General features: G+C 46.4%; 1 protein-coding gene across 7 annotated transcripts in view; it reads right to left on the bottom strand.

The window, feature by feature from the left end:
* Window positions 1-24,507, bottom strand: part of rap1gapa (RAP1 GTPase activating protein a) — a 662,183-nt gene that overhangs the window by 15,089 nt on the left and 622,587 nt on the right. For all 7 annotated transcript variants that reach the window (XM_070860652.1, XM_070860653.1, XM_070860655.1 and 4 more), the window contains 4 exons: window positions 14,542-14,655; window positions 12,990-13,116; window positions 11,559-11,670; window positions 7,759-7,859 (listed from right to left, as the gene is read on the bottom strand). In XM_070860652.1, coding sequence (XP_070716753.1) covers window positions 7,759-7,859; window positions 11,559-11,670; window positions 12,990-13,116; window positions 14,542-14,655 — 454 coding nt within the window. The remainder of the gene's footprint in view (window positions 1-7,758; window positions 7,860-11,558; window positions 11,671-12,989; window positions 13,117-14,541; window positions 14,656-24,507) is intronic.

The following is a 24,507-nucleotide window of genomic DNA, read 5'->3' as shown; positions in this document are numbered from 1 at the left end:
TAGATGAACAAAGGAACCTTGGAGTGCTTGTCCACAGATCCCTAAAAGTAGACCAGGTGGTTAAGATGGTTAAGAAGGCATACGGAATGCTTGCCTTTATTGGGCAGGGAGGTTATGCTTAAATTGTATAATACTTTGGTTAGGCCACAGCTGGAGTATTGCATGCAGTTTTGGTCACCATATTATAGGAAAGATGTGATTGCACTAGAGGGGGTGCAGAGGAGATTTACTAGGATGCTACCTGGAATGGAGAATCTTAGTTATGAGGACAGATTGGATAGGCTGGGTTTGTTTTCATTGGAACTGAGGAGGTTGAGAGGAGACCTCATTGAGGTGTACAAAATATTGAGGGTCCTGGACATAGTGGATAGTAAGGGTCTATTTCCATTGGTGGAGGGGGCATAGTTTTAAGGTGGTTGGTGGAAGGTTTAGAGGGGATTTGATGGGGGTTTCTTTACGCAGAGGGTTGTGGGGATCTGGAACTCGTTGCCTGGAAGAGTGGTGGATGCAGAAACCCTCACCACTTTTAAGAGATGGTTGGATGGGCATTTAAAGTGCAGTAACCTGCAGGGTTACGAACCTAGAGCTGGTAATTGGGATTAGACTGGATGACCTTTTGTTGGACGGAGCAGATATAATTGTAAGTACTGTAGGGAATAGAATATGGCCAGGGTGATCTCCTGGACTAGTTTTGATCGCCTGGATGGGTCGGAGAGGAATTTCCCCAGATTTTTTCTCCCTAAATTGGCCTGGATTTTTAATCTGGTTTTTTGCCTCTCCCAGGAGATCACATGGCTCCGGTTGGGGTGGAATGTAAAATGTTTCAGTATAAGGGCTGTTGCAGTTGTGTGAGGCGGACTGGTTGGGCTGGGTGCTCTTTGCCTTTCCGTCATTGTTTGTAGGTTTATATGTAACCTCAGGGCTGCTGACCGAGGGCCGTGTGGCTCTTTGTCGGCCGGCGCGGACACGATGGGCCGAAATGGCCTCCTTCTGCGCTGTAACTTTCTATGTTTCTATGTCTCTATAACCAAAGCCAGGGTGTCAGGCTCTCAACTGTGTGTAAAGGTACCAGTGGAGCTGGATCCAGCCAGACCCACTCAACCTGTGACCCATTGGCTTGCAGGGTAACATGGGGACCCAGGCTGGCTGGTCCATCATCCACAGTCATCGATGGTGTCCTGGAGCTGCCAAGCTCAGATCCAAGGATATACTTGCATTGGAGGCAGTTCAGAGAAGGTTCACCAGGTTGATTCCTGGGATGAAGGGGTTGTCTTATGAAGAAAAGTCGAGTAGGTTGGACCTATATGCATTGGAGTTTATGAATGAGAGCTGATCTTATTGAAACGTTTAAGATTCTGAGGGGGCTTGACAGGTTAGCTACAGAGAGGATGTTTCCCCTCGTGGGGGAATCTAGAACTGGGGGCATAGTTTCAGAATAAGGGGTCGCCCATTTAAAATGAAAATGAGGAGGAATTTCTTCTCTCAGAGGGTCGTGAATCTTTGGATTTCTCTGCCCCAGAGAGCTGTGGAGTGGATCATTGAATGTATTTAAGGTGGAGATAAGACAGATTTTTGAATGATAAGGGAGTCAAGGGTTATGGGGACCGGGCAGGGAAGTGGAGTTGAGGTCAAGATCTGATCAGCCATGATCTTGTAGAATAGTGGAGCAGGCTCGAGGGACCATATGGCTGACTCCTGCTCCTATTTCTTATGTTCTATACCAGGGTAGAGTCTGCCACACACAGCTGACTTGGTTCCAAAGTTCCACTGCCAAGTGTGTCCCCTTGGGGCAATCTCGACTGCAGACACCCTGATTCCCTCCCCTTTCCCTCCCAGGATGGTGCTCATCAGTTGGTTGTGAGAATACTGCAGGTTTGAGCCTTTGCCGGATGGGCAGTCGGCAACACCATGGTGAACAGCATCGCTCACGACAGAACATCATCACATTGCCGCAATCCATCGATCCACAGCACGGGCTCACCACTGCCTTTTGGACATCCTGAAAGAAGTGATAAGGGGCTATATGAATGTAGTTGTTCTCTGTGTTGTTGCAGAAACTACTTCTTTAAGTGAGACTCAGATTCTTTGGAGGCAACAGGTTACATTGGTGTATAAATTGCTGGCCACGGGAATGTGGGAAGGGAGGACCTTGAGATAATCACTATCACTAGGGGGGTAGTGCTGGACAGGCTAATGGGACTCAAGGTAGACAAGTCCCCTGGTCCAGATGAAATGCATCCCAGGGTATTAAAAGAGATGGCGGAAGTTATAGCAGATGCATTCGTTATAATCTACCAAAATTCTCTGGACTCTGGGGAGGTACCAGCGGATTGGAAAGCAGCTAATGTAACGCCTCTGTTTAAAAAAGGGGGCAGACAAAAGGCAGGTAACCATAGGCCGGTTAGTTTAACATCTGTAGTGGGGAAAATGCTTGAAGCTATCATTAAGGAAGAAATAGCGGGACATCTGGATAGGAATAGTGCAATCAAGCAGACGCAACATGGATTCATGAAGGGGAAATCATGTTTAACTAATTTACTGGAATTCTTTGAGGATATCACGAGCATGGTGGATTGAGGTGTACCGATGGATGTGGTGTATTTAGATTTCCAAAAGGCATTCGATAAGGTGCCACACAAAAGGTTACTGCAGAAGATAAAGGTATGCGGAGTCAGAGAAAATGTATTAGCATGGATAGAGAATTGGCTGGCTAACAGAAAGCAGAGAGTCAGGATAAATGGGTCCTTTTCGGGTTGGAAATCGGTGGTTAGTGGTGTGCCACAGGGATCGGTGCTGGGACCACAACTGTTTACAATATACATAGATGACCTGGAAGAGGGGACAGAGTGTAGTGTAACAAAATTTGCAGATGACACAAAGATTAGTGGGAAAGCGGGCTGTGTGGAGGACACAGAGAGGCTGCAAAGAGAGTTAGATAGGTTAAGCGAATGGGCTAAAGTTTGGCAGATGGAATACAATGTCGGAAAATGTGAGGTCATCCACCTTGGAAAAACAAACAGTAAAAGGGAATATTATTTGAATGGGGAGAAATTACAACATGCTGCGGTGCAAAGGGACCTGGGGGTTCTTGTGCATGAATCCCAAAAAGTTAGTTTTCAGGTGCAGCAGGTAATCAGGAAGCGAATGGAATGTTGGCCTTCATTGCGAGAGGGATGGATACAAAAGCAACTGTAGAGGGTATTAGTGAGGCTGCACCTGGGGTAATGCGTGCAGTTTTGGTCACCTTACTTAAGGAAGGATATACTAGCTTTGGACGGGGTACAGAGACGATTCACGAGGCTGATTCCGGAGATGAGCGGGTTACCTTATGATGATAGATTGAGTAGAGTGAGTCTTTACTCGTTGGAGTTCAGAAGGATGAGGGGTGATCTTATAGTAACATTTAAAATAATGAAAGGGATAGACAAGATAGAGGCAGAGAGGTTGTTTCCACTGGTCGGGGAGACTAGAACTCGGGGGCACAGCCTCAAAATACGGGGGAGCCAATTTAAAACCAAGTTGAGAAGGAATTTCTTCTCCCAGAAGGTTGTGAATCTGTGGAATTCTCAGCCCAAGGAAGCAGTTGAGGCTAGCTCATTGAATGTATTCAAGTCATAGATAGATAGATTTTTAACCAATATGGGAATTAAGGGTTACGGGGAGCGGGCGGGTAAGTGGAGCTGAGTCCATGGCCAGATCAGCCATGATCTTGTTGAATGGCGGAGCAGGCTCGAGGGGCTAGATGGCCTACTCCTGTTCCTAATTCTTATGTTCTTATGTTATAAAGCACTGTATAAAACACTGGTTTGACCTCAACTGGAAGATTGTGTCCAATTCTGGGCACCGCACTGTAGGAAGGATGTGAAGGCTTTAGAGAGGGTGCAGAAAAGATTTCTGAGAATGATTCCAGGGATGAGGGACTTCAGTGACGGGGATAGACTGGAGAAGCTGGGGTTGTTCCCCTTGGAGCAGAGAAGGTTGAGAGGAGATTTGATCGAGGTGTTCAAAATCATGACGGGTCTGGACAGAGTAGAGAGAGAGAAACTGTTCCCATTGGTGGAAGGGTCGGGAACCAGAGACCACAGATTTAAGGTGATTGGCAGAAGAATCAAAGGCGACATTAAAAGATATATATTTTACGCAGCGAGTTATTAGGATCTGGACAGCTCTGCCTGAGAGGGTGGTGAAGGCAGACTCAATTGTGGCTTTCAAAAGGGAGTTGGATAAGTACCTGAAGGTAAACAATTAGCAGGGCTACGGGGAAAGGGCGGGGGAGTGGGACTGGCTGAGGTGCTTTTGCAGAGAGCCGGTACGGGCTCGATGGGCTGAATGGCCTCCTGTGGTGTAACTGATCTGTGATTCTATGAAGACGGTGACCTTACGGTGCCAGCATCGAAGTGGGGCCTGGCTTTGGGAAGTTGCCACATTTTCTTGGCATCTTTGAATTATATTGTGTAGCATTTGCTTCCACCTTCTTCCTCCGTTCCTGCAGGCTGAGAAACTTTACTGCCAGTAATCATTCTAAAAACATGACTGTTCACAGAGTCACCGGATCAATGTTGGCCAGTTTCTAGCCTGGGCCCTTGCACCATAAACCTCTGGCACATATGCACTTGTGCTACAGTCTTTGAGTGCTTTAGAATGGATGTTAATGGATGTTAAACATCATTCCACACTCACAAATTGCACACAGCTTGCTGATGCACGCAGGTGGGACTCCAGCTAATGAGCAGAATTTGAATATTTCAACTTTTTGCAACAGACATGTCGGGACAGATCGGACCAAATATGCCAACATCTCCGAGCAGACAGAGACACTCAAACTCTCAGAGCGCGCTGCTGCAATCCACCTGAAAGGCCCCGGAGGTTCTCGCGAAATCCGAAACTTGCGATCTGTCAAGGCAAACTATCCCTCCTTGTCCATCTCCACCTGTCTGCAGCCTTTGCTGGTTGACCACTCTATCCTCCTCCAACGCCTCTCCACCATCGTCCAGCTAGGTGGGACTGCACTCGCCTGGTTCCATTCTTATCTATCTAATCATAGCCAGAGAATCACCTGCAACGCTTCTCTTCCCACACCCGCATCGTTACCCGAAAACACAGCATCAGATTCTACTTGTACGCTGACGACACCCAGCTCTACCTCACCATCACTCCTCTCGATCCCTCCACAGTATTTAAATTGTCAGACTGCTTATTCAGTTCTGGTTGAGCAGAAAGTTTCTCCAATTGAATATTGGGAAGTTCGAAGCCATTGTCTTTGGTCTCCGTCATAAACTCCGTTCCCCAGCCACCGACTCCATTCGTCTCCCTAGCATCTGTCTGAGGCTGAACCAGACTGTTCGCCTTGATGTCATATTTGACCCTGAAATGAGCTTCTGACCACATATCCGTGGCATAACTAAAACCGCCTATTTCCACCTCCACCCCTGCCTCAGCTCATCCGCTGCTGAAACCCTTTGTTACCTCTAGACTGGACTACTCCAATACATTCCTGGCTTGCCTCTTGCATTCTATCTGGTTAAGCAGCACCTCGATTTCAAAATTCTCATGCTTGTTTACAAATCCCTTCATAGACTCACCCCCCACTATCTCTGTAATCTCCGCCCCCCCCCCCCAAGATGTCTGCGCTCCTCTAATTCTGCCCTCCCGAGCATCCCTGATTATAATTGCCCAACCATCAGTGGCCATGCCTTCTGTTGTCTGGGCCCCAAGTTCTGGAACTCCATCCCGAAACCTCTCCACCTCTCTTTCCTCCTTTAAGACACTCCTTAAAACTTACCTCTTTGACTCAGCTTTTGGTCACCTGCCCTAATTTCTCCTTATGTGGCTCGGAGTTTTACAACACTCTTGGGTCATTTTACTGCGTTGAAGGCGCTATATAAATACAAGCCTTTGTTGTTGTTGACAGATCATCCGACCCACACAGAAATTCAGTATCGTTGGGGCAGAGTGAGGCTTTCTGTCCAACAACAGCTCAGCAATTGGCCACAAAACTCTTACAGCGGGTAAAAGCAGGCATAGGGCCTGCTCGCATCAGTGTAAGGGTAAACAGGAGCCTTTAATTAAACACCTAAAAATCAAAAATAATGCACTTGCATTTACATGAGTTTATGCAAATATTGGCCCCAGATTAAGATGTTTAAAATTATTTATCAAAAAATAAAATTTTTATTGAGGTTGGTGCAATCAAGGGACTTATGAATAAAATTTGCAATTCAGTACATTTAATATTATTAGAATTCTGTATGTTATATAATTATTTGGGGATTCCATTGCATGTCATTGGGGAATTCGCTTCGTAAATGATTGCAATGGAATCCTCCTTTGTGATTGGAGGACCTGGCCCACGTGATCCCAGGGTGCTTTTGAACCACCTACGCCCCCGGATCCCTAACCCTAACCCTCTTCGCAGCCTGGACGCAGGTTCGCACTCCGGAGGTTCGCCTCTGACCGCAATTTCTCGCCCAAAATGTTCCTAATATCGATCGGGAATGGTCAGAATGAACCAGTCAACACATTACAATTAAAATTATTTGTTAATGACACCAGACTGTGTAACAAGCACAAGAATAGCAGCCCCTCTACATCTTACTCCGGGTTCAGTACAAACATTCTTAAGCTTGCATGGACTCGTTTGCCCGAGTGCCAGATAACTTCATCAGGCTAACAACTGTGAAACTAAACAACAACTGCAGTTATTCCTGGTGAAAATATACAATGAGCGCTTCACAAATGTGATCTGTCCTTGGGACCGATAAGTGACAGAGTAGTGGATTATAATCAAACATAATCCTAATGTTTCACTTTAGTACAGATTAGTACATGATTGAGATGCTGAATTCATACATGCACATGAAACTACAGGTAAAATGCATAGCTTGCATGAAACATAATGTATATTAGCAAACATAAATCAAGAACTGATCCCCATTCATACCTGTAAGTACCAGCAATTATTCAGCAGTTTTATCATCCAACATTCCCTAACAACTTACATTTTTAACTTTTTCCAGTTCTGACGAATGATCAACGACCTGTGACGTTTACTCGGTTTCTCTCCACTGATGCTGCCCGACCCGAGGCCCTCCTGCCTGTGCCGGCTCTTTGAAAACCCGATCCAATTAATCTCACTCCCTGCTCTTTCCCAGAGCCCTGCAAACGTTTCTTTACAATTTACAATGTAACTTGGTCGTTGCATCCCAATACCTGAAATTATCTTTATTATCCCTTCTGCCTATGTTTACTGGTGTGAAATCAGAGAGAATTGGGAGTGTGTAAAGTGTGCGTAAAGTGTGCGAGTGTGAAGTGAGTGTGTGAAGTGTGAGAGTGTGTGTGTGTTAAAGGTTTGGCAATTTTGGGGGAAATTTTGGCCCTGCTATTTCGGGAGGAGGGTTGGGGGGAAATCTGGAAATCTCGGTGAGGTGGAGGTTTTGCCAAATTTAACGGCAGGACCGTTCTCATTTTTTATTCCATTTCCCGCCCATCAGCCGGCCAGACGGGCAAAATAAGCTGGGGTCGATGGGGTACGGCGCGGGGTGTCGGGGCAGTAACTATTTAACCAAAGTGGTCAGCACCTGAGGAGACCATTGCAAGTTATAGAATTACCAAAATAAAAGTGAAGCCTTTACGGAACATCGATGTTGAACACACCAAGCAGCACAAACTGCGAACTGACATGTTGTGCGTACAATGTAAACAGTTGAGAATTAAATGAGAAACGCAGCAGAAATGCAAATTCACGCGGCTCCTCCTCACCTGACTGAGTCTCTGTGGCTCGGGCTTCTCCAGTTTAATTTTGATCTCGGGCCTGGGCAGGTCTCCGGCTCGGTTAGCATCGAACAGGGGTCGTGGGCCACCTACACATCGAACAATCGGCAGAACACAAGAGAGAGAGACAAGAGGCCGCCAGGCAAAAGAACAATTAGGCCTCAACATAAAGTTCTTTATGGGGCTTAGACACCCGACGCAAACATAGAAACATAGAAAATAGGTGCAGGAGCAGGCCATTCAGCCCTTCTAGCCTGCACCGCCATTCAATGAGTTCATGGCTGTACATGAAACTTCAGTACCCCCTTCCTGCTTTCTCGTCATACCCCTTGATCCCCCGAGTAGTAAGGACTTCATCTAACTCCCTTTTGAATATATTTAGTGAATTGGCCTCAACTACTTTCTGTGGTAGAGAATTCCACAGGTTCACCACTCTCTGGGTGAAGAAGTTTCTCCTCCTCTCGGTCCTAAATGGCTTACCCCTTATCCTCAGACTGTGACCCCTGGTTCTGGACTTCCCCAACATTGGGAACATTCTTCCTGCATCTAACCTGTCTAAACCCGTCAGAATTTTAAACGTTTCTATGAGGTCCCCTCTCATTCTTCTGAACTCCAGTGAATACAAGCCCAGTTGATCCAGTCTTTCTTGATAGGTCAGTCCCGCCATCCCGGGAATCAGTCTGGTGTACCTTCGCTGCACTCCCTCAATAGCAAGAATGTCCTTCCTCAAGTTAGGAGACCAAAACTGTACACAATACTCCCGGTGTGGCCTCACCAAGGCCCTGTACAACTGTAGCAACACCTCCCTGCCCCTGTATTCAAATCCCCTCGCTATGAAGGCCAACATGCCATTTGCTTTCTTAACCGCCTGCTGTACCTGCATGCTAACCTTCAATGACTGATGTACCATGACACCCAGGTCTCGTTGCACCTTCCCTTTTCCTAATCTGTCAGATAATAGTCTGTCTCTCTGTTTTTACCACCAAAGTGGATAACCTCACATTTATCCACATTATACTTCATCTGCCATGCATTTGCCCACTCACCTAACCTATCCAAGTCACTCTGCAGCCTAATAGCATCCTCCTCGCAGCTCACACTGCCACCCAACTTAGTGTCATCCGCAAATTTGGAGATACTGCATTTAATCCCCTCGTCTAAATCATTAATGTACAGTCTAAACAGCTGGGGCCCCAGCACAGAGCCTTGCGGCACCCCACTAGTCACTGCCTGCCATTCTGAAAAGTACCCGTTTACTCCTACTCTTTGCTTCCTGTCTGACAACCAGTTCTCAATCCATGTCAGCACACTACCCCCAATCCCATGTGCTTTAACTTTGCACATTAATCTCTTGTGTGGGACCTTGTCGAAAGCCTTCTGAAAGTCCAAATATACCACATCAACTGGTTGGTGTTTGAGGCTGGGACATCCTGCGCTAGTGATTGAGGCTGGGACATCCTGCGCTTGGTGTTTGAGGCTGGGACACGCTGCATGAGGTGATTGAGGCTGGGACATCCTGCGCTAGGTGATTGAGGCTGGGACATCCTGCGCTTGGTGTTTGAGGCTGGGACACGCTGCACTAGGTGATTGAGGCTGGGACATCCTGCGCTAGTGATTGAGGCTGGGACATCCTGCGCTTGGTGTTTGAGGCTGGGACACGCTGCACGAGGTGATTGAGGCTGGGACATCCTGCACTAGGTGATTGAGGCTGGGACATCCTGCGCTAGTTGATTGAGGCTGGGACATCCTGCGCTAGGTGATTGAGGCTGGGACATCCTGCGCTAGGTGATTGAGGCTGGGACATCCTGCGCTAGGTGATTGAGGCTGGGACATCCTGCGCTGGAGTGGCAATCTGACCAGCGAATGACGGCTGAGAATGAGTTTGTTGTAAATTTTCTTTTGGGCTTTTTTTTTTTTAAAGCTAATTAGATGTGAACATTTGTAATTATCCTGATCATCTAGCAGCTGTTCGCCAGAGGTTACAATGATGACAACAGCCATGGAAATGCAGGTCTTAAAATAGACGAGGATGAAAGTCTGTCGGCTGCAGGGCTCCGACTCAAGATGGTCCTGATGGGCATGGTCAGTCAAAACAAGAACAGAAGGAAATAGGAGCAGGAGTTGGCCATTCGGCCCCTCGAGCCAGCTCTGCCAATGAGATTCGCTGATCTTCTACCTCAACACTTTCCCGCCCGATCTCCACGTCCCTTGATTCCCCGAGAGTCCAAAAATCTATTGATACTCAACAACTGAGCCTCCACAGCCCTGTGGGGCAGAGAATTCCAAAGATTCACAACTGTTCGAGTGAAGAACTTCTTCCTCATCTCAGTCCTAAATGGCCGACCCCTTACCCTGAGATTGTGACCCCTGGTTCTAGACTCCCCAGCCCGGGGGAAACATCCTCTCAGCATCGACCCGTCAATCCCCCTCACAAATCCCCCTCACAAATCCCGCTCTAATACTCAGAGAGCCATTACACAGGGCTGGTGTGGGAAACAGAAAGATTCACGCATGCTCAACGTGGGGCCGAGGAATATTGTTGGAAGGAGCTGCATCTATAGTGCCACCCCTGGCCCCTCAAACAAAGCTCCTGCCACGATCGGCCGATCAGCCCCCCTCCAAACCCACGACCCCCTCTGCCCAATTCCCTGTCCGATCCCCCCTTCTGCCCCGTCATCTGCTGACCCACGCCCCCTGCCTCCCGGTGCACCCCACTCCCTCTGCCCCCCGACCTTTCCCGATTTCCAGGGACCGCGACCTTCGAACTTTCCCGCCAATCTGCCAACCGCTGGGCAGAAAGCAGAATCTGTAAAAACGATAATGAGTTCCTGCGGTTAATTTCGACAGGAATCGGTGTCCCAGGACCCCGCATGTCCTGCTCCCTGCCTTGTTGCAAATATCGCAGCCAAAATTTCTCAGAAAATTGGGCCAAGCATTTACCAGATCTTTACCTCAGAGGCTGCCTGTGTGGTGGTTTATAAAAGAAAGACTTGCATTTCTATAGCGCCTTTCATGACCACCGGACGTCTCAAAGCGTTTTACAGCCAATGAAGTACTTTTGAAGTGTAGTCACTGTTGTAATGTGGGAAACGCGGCAGCTAATTCGTGCACAGCAAGCTCCCACAAACAGCAATGTGATAATGACCAGATAATCTATTTTAGTGATGTTGATCGAGGGATAAATATTAGCCCCAGGACACTGGGGATAACTCCCCTGCTCTTCTTCAAAATAGTACCATGGGATCTTTTACATCCACCTGAGGGAGCAGACGGGGCCTCAGTTTAATATCTCATCTGAAAGACGACACCTCCGACAGAGCGGCACTCCCTCAGTACTGCCCCTCCAACAGTGCGGCACTCCCTCAGTACTGCCTCTCCAACAGTGCGGCGCTCCCTCAGCACTGCCCCTCCGATAGTGTGGCACTCCCTCAGCACTGCCCCTCCGACAGTGCAGCACTCCCTCAGCACTGCCCCTCCGACAGTGTGGCACTCCCTCAGCACTGCCCCTCCGACAGTGCAGCACTCCCTCAGCACTGCCGCTCCGACAGTGCGGCACTCCCTCAGCACTGCACTGGAGTGACAGCCTGGATTTATGTGCTCAAGTCTTTGGAGTGGGACCTGAACCCACAACCTCCTGATTCAGAAGCGAGTGTGCCTCTTTTAAAATTCGTTCTAAGATGTGGACATCGCTGGCAAGGCCCACATTTATTCTAGAGCCAGTGAGCCCCAGCGGACACTATAATGTATTGGTATAAATGTAGACGGGGTATTAACCTGTTCGCACGTACCTGCCGCACTTCCACCACTGAGTGCGCTGGTTGTACTCATGCTATCGTCCAGCCACGTGCTGTAGGTGAAGGAATCCCGCTTGTGCGGCGTGCCCACTGAGGAAAGGCTGTCCTGGTTACAACAACAACAACTTGTATTTATATAGCACCTTTAATGTAGTAAAACATCCCAAGGTGCTTCACAGGAGTGTTACAAAGACAAAACAATTCTAATGCATGTAGATCTCATGCATTCTAACTTAATCAGAGCCCATCTTTGATGGCTTCATATACATTGTTCGTGTTTTTCTACCACCATGATAACAACCTGCATTTATATAACACCTTTAACACAGTAAAACTTCCCAAGGCGCTTCACAGGGAGCGATTATCAAACAAAATTTGACACCGAGCCACAGAAGGAGAAATTAGGGCGGATGACCAAAAGCTTGGTCAAAGAGGTAGGTTTTAAGGAGTGTCTTAAAGGAGACGAGAGAGAGAGGTAGAGAGGTAGAGAGGCAGAGAGGCTTAGGGAGGGAGTTCCAGAGTTTGGGGCCTAGGTAACAGAAGGCACGGTCACCGATGGTGGAGCGATTATCATCAGGGATGCTCAGGAGGGCAGAATTAGAGGAGCGCAGACATCTCGGGGGGTCATGGGGCAGGAGAAGATTACAGAGATAGGGAGGGGCGAGGGCCATGGAGGGATTTGAAAACAAGGATGAGAATTTTGAAAATGAAGCGTTGCTTAACCGGGAGCCAATGTAGGTCAGCGAGCACAGGGGGTGATGAGTGAGCGGGACTTGGAGCGAGTTAGGACATGGGCAGTCGAGTTTACACAAACAAAGATTGGAGATTGATCTGTAGTTGGGTAATTGGAACCTATGAAGAACAAAATGCTTGGGGAAAAAATCTGAGACAAAAAATTAATCATTTCCAGACAACAATGCAAAGATGTTTTGAAATGGTGGAATTCTTTAGAAAGTCTCGGCAGGGCTTACGCAGTGAACAGGTGCCTGTACCGAGACAGCTGGCCTCTGTGTAGGTGGCAGCAAGGATGGTATCGACCCATCAGTATGGAGAGGAAAATAAATCAGCCCGAGTCCCTGGTCCTGATCACTATCAATGATTACTGCTGGAAACACTATTTCTGGCTGTCAGGTGGACAGTATTGAGCTCGAATATGATGTCCCCTTGCAGCTGAAAACCCTGCCAACATTCACTGTCTATGCTAGCTCGTGAAGAATGGTCTTCTGGGGAAGATAGCGGAGGGCTGTGGACACTGGGGAAGTCACAGCATAAAGCTTCGGCGAGGGAGAAGGAATGGGGGAGACTATCGGGAGAGAAGGAAAGTTGGTAAACAGTACTGAGGGCAGTGGTTCCAGCTTAACTGGAGACGCGGCCAGTGATTGGGTTAATAAAAAGCTCATTCTAAGTTAATATGTTTTCAGTTACCATTCCAGTGTCATAGTCTTCAAGAGCTTCATTTTCCTCCACGACACTGGCAAAGCTGCTGGCATTTGAAGATGAGCGAGAGAGATCCTGCCCACCTTCGTTCAAAGCCTTCGGATTTATTATTGCTCTGTAAGTAGAGAAAAATGTACGTTTATCAAAGGTGACTCTACCTTCTAGGTTATTTTTCCACAGTTTGTATTTAATGACCAAAACCATTTTTCTACACACTCTGCTTTTGATAAGGTCAAAGTCTAGATTTTCCATTTCACTCTTCCACACTCCTGTAAACTAAGCTGAATTCTGCTACAAGTATTTGTGATTTTGAGACATGCTATGTCCATTAAACCCGATGTGACATGGTCACAACTGAACAGCCTCAGTAATGGTTCAGCTTGTGGGTACAGAACGTTAATTCAGCCAGAATTTACCATGCAAGTTAGAATAGTGAATTCAATGTCAAATTATGTACTGAAAGCAAAATAAAGAGAGGGAAAAAAAGATTGCACTAAAAGAAAGAGGAAAAAAAAGACAAAGATAATGTAAAAAAAAGTAATGTAAAAAGTTGAAGGAATGACACTCCACACTTGTTAATTTTCAGGGCCAGAGAGGTTGTTAATTTTCAGGGCCAGAGAGGTTGTTTGGCAGTAATTATCACGCCGTTAAAAAGGATACTTAGACTGAAGTGGACAAGCCCTGACTGTCTATGGCAAGTTTAGTTCGTATCTACAGTGCAAGGACAGAAACTTCATGCCGTTCGATACATTGAGAGTAAGTCAGATGGCAAGATGCCATTTTCAGGAAGCATCTCGGACAGCAACTTCCAGATTTTCTCGTCAAACCACGCATCTGCCCTTGCCTGAAGTTGCCATGCGATTGGTGCATAAATAATGGTGAGCGCCATTAGTCCCATCGCTATTTTGACGGTAAATTCTGGCCCAGTGTATTTCACAGGATACGAGCCAGGCATCGAGCTGCAGGCACAAGGGACGGCTGATGGCTTTTTTGCTTTGCCACAGTTACATTCGAGTATGTGTAACAAAAATCCAACTCGCAACTTGTACTCCTGCCTGCGGGGCAAAACTTGTACGGGCTGCCGATGGGAAAACCGGGAGTGGACAAAGCGCCCAGCCAGAGAATATGGCGGCACCACCAATGCCACCGGAACAGCCAACGGTGCCACCCTTTGGTATGGCTCGAGCTCCCAGATCACCGCTCACACTGCTGGAATACACCGAGATATTAAAACTGCTCCCTTCTTCAAAATATAGAGCTGCAATTTTACAAATAAACTTGTTTTTATAACACAATGCAGCTTTCTGCACTCCTTTTATCCGCATGTCTAGGATAAGCCTGCTGAGACATTACACATAAAATAGACCTTTGCTTTCAGCACAATTCTTATTTCAATTGTCTCCTTCTACGGGATTTCATCAAAAGAGCACGTGGTCTTTAACTGCTTACCGAATTGATAATGATCAGCCATGATCTTATTGAATGGCAGAGCAGGCTCGAGGGGCCATAGGGTCTACTCCTGCTCCTATATTGAACACACCTGTTCTTTGTTGTGGGCATCTCTGGAGAACTCTGATTGGATGAGTTTTCAGACTTTGGTTCCTGTGACACATGACCGCTGTCTGGGGTCTTCTGGGTACTCGACATGCTCTCTCTGTGGATATCAAAGGAATGAGAATCTGAACCTTCAACAGTAAACTTACAGTAAAAGTAAATCTCCATGCAGTGTTTCCACTAACTTTTTATCAAGCACTACAATGGCAGTGTCTAGCTCAGTCAGGGACCACTCTGAGACGCTCCACAGAGGGACCGCATGCCATTTTGCACCTGCAGTTTCCCATGTTGCAGCTGACAAATGGACGCTAAGAACACAGAATAGAACATTAGAATTTACAGCACAGAGGAAGCCATTCAGCCCATCACACCCATGTTAGCTCTCTGAAGGAGCTACATTACAATTGGAACTGCATAAGCGCAGGGGAGAAAATCAGCTCGAGTGACCTCAGGTTAAAAGTGAAAGTGAGAGTGTGTGAATGCACGAGTGTGAAAGAGAGAATATGAGAGAGTGAGTGTGAAAGTGAGAGAGTGAGTGTGAAAGTGAGAGTGTGAAAGTGAGTGAGAGTGCGAGTGCGAATGTGTGAAAGTGAGCATGTGAAAGCGAAAGTGTGAGTGTGAAAGCGAAGGCGTGAAAGTGAGAGTGTGAAACTGAGTGTGAGAAAGTGTGAGTGTGAAAAAGTGTGAGAGAGAAAGTGTGAGTGTGAATGACTGTGTGAGAGTGAAAGTGAGCGTGTGAAAGTGAGTGAAAGAGCGTGAAAGTGAGCGTGTGAAAGTGAGAGTGAGAGTGCGTGTGTGAAAGTGAACATGTGAAAGTGTGCAAGTGAAAATGTGAGTGTGAAAATGAGTGTGAAAGTGTGAGTGTGAAAGCGTGAGTGTGAAAGCGAAAGTGAATGTGCGAAAGTGAGTGTGAAAGCGTGAGCGACTGTGTGTGAACGACTGTGTGTGAAAGTGTGAGAGTGAGTGTGAAAGTAAGCATGTGAAAGTGTGAGAGTGAGTGAAAGTGTGAGCATGAAAGCGTGAGTGTGAAAGTGTGAGCGTGAAAGTGAGAGCGCATGAAAGTGAGAGCGTGTGAAAGTGAGTGTGAAAGTGTGTGTGGAAGTAAGCGTGGAAGTGAAAGTGTGAACATCTGAGTGTGAGAGTCCGTGAGTGTGAAAGAGAGTGTGAAAGTGAAAGAAAGTGTGTGTGTGAAAGCGAAATTGAGTGTGTGAAACTGTGAGAGTGTTAAAGTGTGTGAAAATGTGAGCGTGTGAAAATGTGAGCGTGTGAGAGTGAACGTGAGAGCGTGAAAGTGAGAGCGTGAAAGTGAGAGTGTGAGAAAATGGTGGGAGTGAGCAAGTGTGTGAGAAAGTGTGAGTGTGAAAGTGAGTGTGGGAGTGAGCGAGTGCATGAGAAAGTGTGAGTGTGAAAGTGAGTGTGAAAGAGAGAGTATGAAAGAGAGTGTGAAAGTGAGAATGAGTGCGAGAGTGTGAGCGTGAAAGTGCGAATGTGAAAGTGAGAGTGTGAACGTGAGTGTGTGAAAGTGCAAGTGTGTGAAAGTGAAAGTGTGAACATCAGTGGGAAAGTGAGTGTGTGAAAGTCCGAGGTGAGAGTCTGAGTGTGAAAGTCAAAGTGTTAACGCGAAATTGCGAGCGTGACAGTGTGAGTGTGATGGTGTGTGAGCGTGTGAAAGTGAGCGTGAAAGCGAGCGTGTGAAAGCTAGAACGTGAGTGAGAGAGAGTCTGAGTGTGAAAGTGTTAAAGTGAAAGTGAAAGTGAAAGTGAGAGTGAGAGAGCGAAAGTGTGAAAGTGTGAGTGCGAGAGCGTGAAAGTGAGAGCATGAAAGTGAGAGCGTGAAAGTGAGAGCGTGAAAGTGAGAGCGTGAAAGTGAGAGCGTGAAAGTGAGAGCGTGAAAGTGAGAGCGTGAAAGTGAGTGAGTGTGAGAGAAAGTGTGAGTGTGAAAGTGAGCGAGTGTGCATGAAAGTGAGAGCGTGAAAGTGTGAGCCTGAAAGTGAGCGTATGAAAGTGAGCATGTGAAAATGAGAGCGTGAGTGAGAGAGAGTCCGAGTGTGAAAGTGTTAAAGCGAAAGCGAGTGTGTGAAAGTGAGAGTGTGAGAGTGAAAGTAAGTGCGTGAGAGCGTGAGTGTGAGAGCGCGAAAGTGAGAGCACGGAAGTGAGTGTGGGAGTGAGTGTGGAAGTGAAAGCGTGAACGTCTGAGTGTGAGAATCTGTGAGTGTGAAAGTGAGAGAGAGAGAGAGAGTGTGAAAGTGAGCATGGAAGTGAGTGTGAAGGCGAAAGCATGAACGTCCGAGTGTGAAAGTCTGTGAGTGTGAAAGTCAGAGTGTGAGAAAGTGTGAGAGTGAGTGTGAAAGAGTGAGTGTGAAAGAGAGTGTGTGAAAGAGAGTGTGTGAAAGAGAGTGTGTGAAAGAGTTAGTGTGAAAGAGAGTGTGTGAAAGAGTTAGTGTGAAAGAGAGAGTGTGAAAGAGAAAGTAAGAGCGTGAAAGAGAGTGTGTGAAGGTGTGAGAGTGAAGTGTGAAAGAGTGTGAAAGAGAGAGTGTGACAGAGCGTGAAAGAGAGTGTGTGAAGGTGTGAGAGTGAGAGTGTGAAAGAGAGTGTGAAAGAGTGTAAGAGTGCAAGTGAGAGCGTGCAAGTGAGTGAGAGTGAGCAAGTGTGTGAGAAAGTGAGAGCGTGAAAGTGAGAGAGTGAGAGTGAGAGTGTGAATGTGAGTGGGATAGTGAGTGTGCGAAAGTGTGAGTGAGAGAGTCTGAGTGTTAAAGCGAAAGTGCGAGTGTGTGAATGTGCGAGAGTGTGAAAGTGCGAGAGTGTGAAAGTGAGTGGGAAAGTGAATGTGTGAAAGTGTGAGTGTGAGAGTCTGAGTGTGAAAGTCAAAGTGTTAACGCGAAAGTGTGAAAGCGCGAGTGTGAGTGTGAAAGTGTTAAAGCGAAAGTGAGTGTGAGAGTGAAAGTGAGTATGAAAGTGTGAGTGTGAAAGTGAACGGGAGAGCGTGAAAGTGTGAATGTGAAAGTGAACGCGAGAGCGTGAAAGTGCGGGCGTGAAAGTGCGAGTGTGAAAGTGAAAGTGTGAACGTGAGTGTGAAAGTAAACGTGTGAAAGTCTGAGTGTAAGAATCTGAGTGTGAAAGTCAAAGTGTGAAAGCGTGAGTGTGAACGCGTGAGTGTGAACGCGTGACTGTGAGTGTGAAAGTGTTAGAGAAAGTGAGTGTGAGAGTGAAAGTAAGTGTATGAAAGTGTGAGTGTGAAAGTGAAAGGGAGAGCGTGAAAGTGCGAGAGTGCAAAAGTCCGAGAGTGTGAAAGTGAGTGTGAATGCGAGTGGGAAAGTGAATGTGTGAAAGTGTGAGAGTCTGAGTGTGAAAGTCAAAGTGTTAACGCGAAAGTGTTAAAATGAAAATGCGAGCGCGTGAAAGCGAGCGCGTGAAAGCAAGCGTGAGTGTGAAAGTGTTAAAGCAAAAGTGAGTGTGAGAGTGAAAGTAAGCGTGTGAAAGTAAGTGTATGAAAGTGTGAGTGTGAAAGTGTGAGTGTGAAAGCGAAAGTGCGGGCATGAAAGTGCGGGCATGAAAGTCTGAGTGTGTGAAAGTATGAGTGTGAAAGCAAATGTGAGAACGTAAGAGAGTGTGAAAGGGAGATTGTGAAAGTGTGAGTGTGAAAGAGAGGTTATGAAAGTGTGAGTGTGAAAGTGAGCGTGTGAAAGTGTGAGTGTGGCAGCGTGAGTGAGAGTGTGAACCTGTGCGTGTGAAAATGTCAACGTGAGTGGGAAAGTGTAAGTGTGAGAGAGTGTGAAAGTGTGTGAACGTGTGAGTGTGAACATGCGAGTGTGAGAGTGTGAATGTGAAAGCGAAAAGTGAGTGTAAAAGTGTGTGTGTGAAAGTGTGCGCGTGAGTGTGAGACAGAGTCTGGGAGTGTGTGTTGTGAGTGTGTGAAAGTGTGAGTAATCTCAGGATTGCTACCAGTGCCACGTACTAGTCAGAGTAGGAATCGCAGGATAGCTCAGATGAATATGTGGCTTGAGGAGTGGTGCAGAAGGGAGGGATTCAAATTCCTGGGACATTGGAACCGGTTCTGGGGGAGGTGGGACCAGTACAAACCGGACGGTCTGCACCTGGGCAGGACCAGAACCAATGTCCTAGGGGGAGTGTTTGCTAGTGCTGTTGGGGAGGAGTTAAACTAATATGGCAGGGTGATGGGAACCAATGCAGGGAGTCAGAGGGTAGTAGAATGAGGGCAGAAGCAAAAGATAGAAAGAAGAAAAGTAAAAGTGGAGGGCAGAGAAACCCAAGGCAAAAATCAAAAAGGGTCGCATTACAGCAAAATTCCAAAAAGGCAAAGTGTGTTAAAAAGACAAGCCTGAAGGCTCTGTGCCTCAATGCAAGGAGTATTCGGAATAAGGTGGACAAATTAACTACGCAGATAGCAGTTAACAGTTATGATGTAATTGGCATCACAGAGACATGGCTCCAGGGAACTCAACATCCAGGGGTATTCAACATTTAGGAAGGATAGACAGAAAGGAAAAGGAGGTGGGATGGCGTTGCTGGTTAAAGAGGAAATTAATGCAATAGTAAGGAAGGACATTGGCTTCGATGATGTGGAATCTGTATGGGTGGGGCTACGGAATACCAAAGGGCAGCAAATGCCAGTGGGAGTTGTGTATAGACCACCAAAGAGTAGTAATGAGGATGGGGACAGCATCAAACAAGAAATTAAGGATGTGTGTAATAAAGGTACAGCAGTTATCATGGGCGACTTTAATCTACATATTGATTGGGCTAACCAAACTGGTAGCAATGCGGTGGAGGAAGATTTCCTGGAGAGCACAGGGATGGTTTTCTAGACCAATATGTCGAGGAACCAACTAGAGGGCTGGCCATTCTAGACTGGGTGATGTGTAATGAGAAAGGACTAATTAACAATCTTGTTGTGCGAGGCCCCTTGGGGAAGAGTGACCATAATATGGTAGAATTCTTTATTAAGATGGAGAATGACACAGTTAATTCAGAGACTAGGATCCTGAACTTGGGGAAAGGTAACTTCGATGGTATGAGACGTGAAATGGCTAGAATAGACTGGCGAGTGATACTTAAAGGGTTGACGGTGGATAGGCAAAGGCAAACATTTAAAGATCACATGGATGAACTTCAACAATTGTACATCCCAGTCTGGAGTAAAAATAAAGGTGGCCCAACTGTGGCTAACAAGGGAAATTAAGGATAGTGTTAAATCCAAGGAAGAGGCATATAACTTGGCCAGAGTACTTAAGGAAGTGGTCATAGAAATAGTGGATGCATTGGTGATCATTTTCCAACAGTCTATCAACCCTGGATCAGTTCCTATGGACTGGAGGGTAGCTCATGTAACACCACATTTTTAAAAAGGAGAGAGAAAACGGGTAATTATAGACCGGTTAGGCATCAGTAGTGGGGAAAATGTTGGAATCAATTATTAAAGACAAAATAGTAGCACATTTGGAAAGCAGTTACAGGTTCGGTCCAAGTCAGCATGAATTTATGAATATTGTGTTTAGTTTTGGTCTCCTAATCTGAGGAAGGACGTTCTTGCTATTGAGGGAGTGCAGTGAAGCTAGGCCTGTGGATTGAGGGGGGTGGGGGGTTGGGCCTGTGGATTGAGGGGGGTGGGGGGTTGGGCCTGTGGATTGAGGGGGGTGGGGGGTTGGGCCTGTGGATTGAGGGGGGTGGGGGGTTGGGCCTGTGGATTGAGGGGCGTGGGGGGTTGGGCCTGTGGATTGAGGGGGGTGGGGGGTTGGGCCTGTGGATTGAGGGGGGCTGCAGGCAGGGTTGGCCAGAGCAGGGGTGGGGGGGCGGGGGGGTGGATTAAGGCCTGTGGTTCTGTATCGCAGCAGCAGTCACTGCCTTTAGGAGAGAGGGAAGAACAATTGGATAAGCAAGTTAAATAAATCTGGGAAGTAAATGATTTGGTGAAGAAAGATCAGCGCATTAGAAAGAGAAATTAAATTTAAAAAGCCAACAGGAAATGGGTTATTTGAGAAGATTCTGGTAATGTTATTTACTAAACTGTAAAATTATTTTTAGTCCAAGAAATGGTCTGTTTTCAAGTGTAATAAATGAAACCTCTGTACTTGTGGTTTTATATCCATTTTAATGCCTCCTATCTTTTATGGACTAAAATATAATGTTTGTTATAATCCTAATTGATTTAATCACCATAATCGAGGCTTAGCCCATTCTGGAATATTAAATGGAGTAATGTGAAGGATGATGTCGGGAAGGAATTCTCGGTCCCACTGCATCGGGTTTAATTGGGATTGAATTCTTTGTAGAGTTCAATTTCATCATCTTGCTGATAAAGACCTATTTAGGTTTCCCAGTATTTTGTATCGCTTTCAATGTACTTCACAAAGGCAGTGACATTAAAATGTGCATTCAAAATGATTGTGTTCATCTGTAATGTAATGGTGGCGAGACAGATAAAATGTCAAATACGCACAGTGCTACTAACATCAGAACATACAAAGCCATTCAGCCCTGGGAGCATGGTGCACAGTTTTGGTCTCCTTATCTAAGGAACGATATATTGCCTTAGAAGCGGTGCAACAAATGTTAACTCGATTGATTCCTGGGATGAGAGGATTCAGCCTATATATGCTGGAGTTTAAACAAATGAGAGGTGGTCTAACTGAAACACAGGATTCTGAGGGGGATTGACAGGGTAGATGCAGGGAGGGTGTTTCCCCCGGGGCTGGGGAGTCTAGAACCAGGGGTCACAGTCTCAGGATAAGGGAGCGGACATTTAGGACTGAGATGAGGAGGAATTTCTTCACTCCGAGGGTGGTGAATCTTTGGAATTCTCTGCCCCGGAGGGCTGTGGAGGCTCAGTCATTGAGTATATTCAAGACCGAGATCGACAGATCTTTGGACTCTCGGAGAATCGAGGGACATGGGGCTCGGGCGGGAAAGTGTTGAAGTTGAAGATCTGCCATGATATTGAATGGTGGAGAGGCGCGAGAGGCCGTCTGGCCAACTCCTGCTCCTAACTCTTATCTTTTTATTCCATCTGGATAGAATCTACTGTCCCCCACACAGCATGCAGCTCTTTCCTAAATGGCTCCAGAGTTCTTGCCTCAACGAACCTGCTCAGACTTCCGTTTCAAGAGCACACTGCGCACATCAGGAACTTTCTCATAATAGTTCAAAATTTGCCTTTTGCTCATTTGATGTTTTCTAGACACAGCTTGTGAGTGACCTTCGCCATATCATGTAACTATCTCTATAACTGGAGGAGATCACCCCCTTAAAGGTCTAGGACGTCAAGTCACTATCATTTAAATCCAAGTTTATTTCTTAAATAGGAAGGATTCAAATATCTTCGGCCATCAGTATTCATGAGTAAAATGCAAATTTCACAGCCAGCCTGCTGTTTTGCACATGACCGAACTGATAGCGGAAGAGGGAATTTTAAAATTCAGATGATGTATAGTAACAGCATTGTACACTGGAGTGCAATTGTTAGCTCAGTCACCACAATAGGTGATCTGTTGTTCTTGTGTGAAGTCAGCAGCCTTGAAAATGTAATCCATTTCTCTACCCGACCTTCGCATTGTATTTCTGTCAGCACAAACTTCATCTCTTGATCAAGCACCCTCATTAAAGGGCACTAACTTCCTGGAAAAGTGTCTGACAAAGTTTCTTTCATTTGTTATAAATAGTCATGCAAATTGTGTTGAAACACATCCTTTTCATCACGTGCCCAAGTCTGTGATGATGGAAATATCTGGTTTGGCTTCCTCATCAAATCAGTAAAGTTCTGCTAAAAACATTCAAAAAGTTCCCTTTAATTCAAAAGAATCATATGAAAAAATTCCCCAGTCCTCCCTGGTTTTATATTACTGGGATACCTAACCCTAACTCCACAGGTGCCTCCTGCCTTCTGGCCTACACTTGGTTTCTGCATGCTCTCGGTGACGAGACTCGAGGTGCTCAGTGCCCTCCCGGATGTGCTTCCTCCATTTAGGGCGGTCTTTGGCCAAGGTCTCCCAGGTGTCAGTGGGGATGTTGCACTTTATCAGGGAGGCTTTGAAGGTATCCTTGTAATGCTTCCGCTGCCCACCTTTGGCTCTTTTGCCGTGAAGGAGTTCCGAGTAGAGCGCTTGCTTAGGGACTCTCATGTCTGGCATGCGAACTATGTGATCGATTCAACCATCGAAGGCATCCCTGCCAATAACCGCCCATTCGCATTCTCTACCTCAGGCCACCAATCAGCTGGTGCCCGGGCCAACAGACGGAGAATGGCCCTGTCAGTGGCTTGTGGAATGGAGTCTGGTCTCAACCACTCGAGGGTCATTTTCAATTCCGCTGCCTCCGCAGTATGTCACAAGAACATAAGATTTAGGAGCAGGAGTCGGCCATTTGGCCCCTTGAGCCTGTTCTGTCATTCAATGAGATCATGGCTGATCTTCTACCTCAACTGAACTTTCCTGCACTATCCTCACTACCCTTGATTCACTTATTATCCAAAAATCTATCCATTTCAGTCTTGAATACACTCAACGATAGGCTCCACAGCCCTCTGGTGCCTGGCGTTTGCAGAACCTGCCTGGTTTTCAGAGAAGGGCAGAAATAAAGTGGGCAAACAGTGTTGCACTTAGAAAAAAAACGGTCGACTCTGTAGACAAGATTGTGTTGGTTAGTAAAATTAAATGAATAAAACAGAAAGGAGTATTAGGGCAACTACAAAAAGTGTTACCCTTTTTCATGTAAACTTGTATGTCTAGTGTTTGTTGGTAGTTTGGGGCCATTATATGAGTAAGAGAGATTTGAGCAGCACTGAGATTCGCGTTAGTGCTTTATTCAGGGTCATAAGAACATAAGAACATAAGAATTAGGAACAGGAGTAGGCCATCTAGCCCCTCGAGCCTGCTCCACCATTCAACAAGATCATGGCTGATCTGGCCATGGACTCAGTTCCACTTACCCGCCCGCTCCCCGTAACCCTTAATTCCCTTATTGGTTAAAAATCTATCTACCTGTGACTTGAATACATTCAATGAGCTAGCCTCAACTGCTTCCTTGGGCAGAGAATTCCACAGATTCACAACCCTCTGGGAGAAGAAATTCCTTCTCAACTCGGTTTTAAATTGGCTCCCCCGTATTTTGAGGCTGTGCCCCCTAGTTCTAGTCTCCCCGACCAGTGGAAACAACCTCTCTGCCTCTATCTTGTCTATCCCTTTCATTATTTTAAATGTTTCTATAAGATCACCCCTCATCCTTCTGAACTCCAATGAGTAAAGACTCAGTCTACTCAATCTGTCATCATAAGGTAACCCCCTCATCTCCGGAATCAGCCTAGTGAGTCGTCTCTGTACCCCCTCCAAAGCTAGTATATCCTTCCTTAAGTAAGGTGACCAAAACTGCACGCAGTACTCCAGGTGCGGCCTCACCAATATCCTGTACAGTTGCAGCAGGACCTCCCTGCTTTTGTACTCCATCCCTCTCGCAATGAAGGCCAACATTCCATTCGCCTTCCTGATTACCTGCTGCACGTGCAAACTAACTTTTTGGGATTCATGCACAAGGACCCCCAGGTCCCTCTGCACCGCAGCATGTTGTAATTTCTCCCCATTCAAATAATATTCCATTTTACTGTTTTTTTCCCCCAAGGTGGATGACCTCACACTTTCCGACATTGTATTCCATCTGCCAAACCTTAGCCCATTCGCTTAACCTATCTAAATCTCTTTGCAGCCTTTCTGTGTCCTCTACACAACCCGCTTTCCCACTAATCTTTGTGTCATTTGAAAATTTTGTTACACTACACTCTGTCCCCTCTTCCAGGTCATCGATGTATATTGTGAACAGTTGTGGTCCCAGCACCGATCCCTGTGACACACCACTAACCACCAATTTTCAACCTGAAAAGGACCCATTTATCCCGACTCTCTGCTTTCTGTTCGCCAACCAATTCTCGATCCATGCTAATACATTTC

The sequence above is a fragment of the Pristiophorus japonicus genome, chromosome 18 (genome assembly GCF_044704955.1).
Source record: "Pristiophorus japonicus isolate sPriJap1 chromosome 18, sPriJap1.hap1, whole genome shotgun sequence".
NCBI classification, from domain to species: Eukaryota; Metazoa; Chordata; class Chondrichthyes; family Pristiophoridae; genus Pristiophorus; species Pristiophorus japonicus.
Note: the sequence above shows the minus strand (reverse complement) of the source record. Positions and strands in the feature narration are given on the sequence as shown.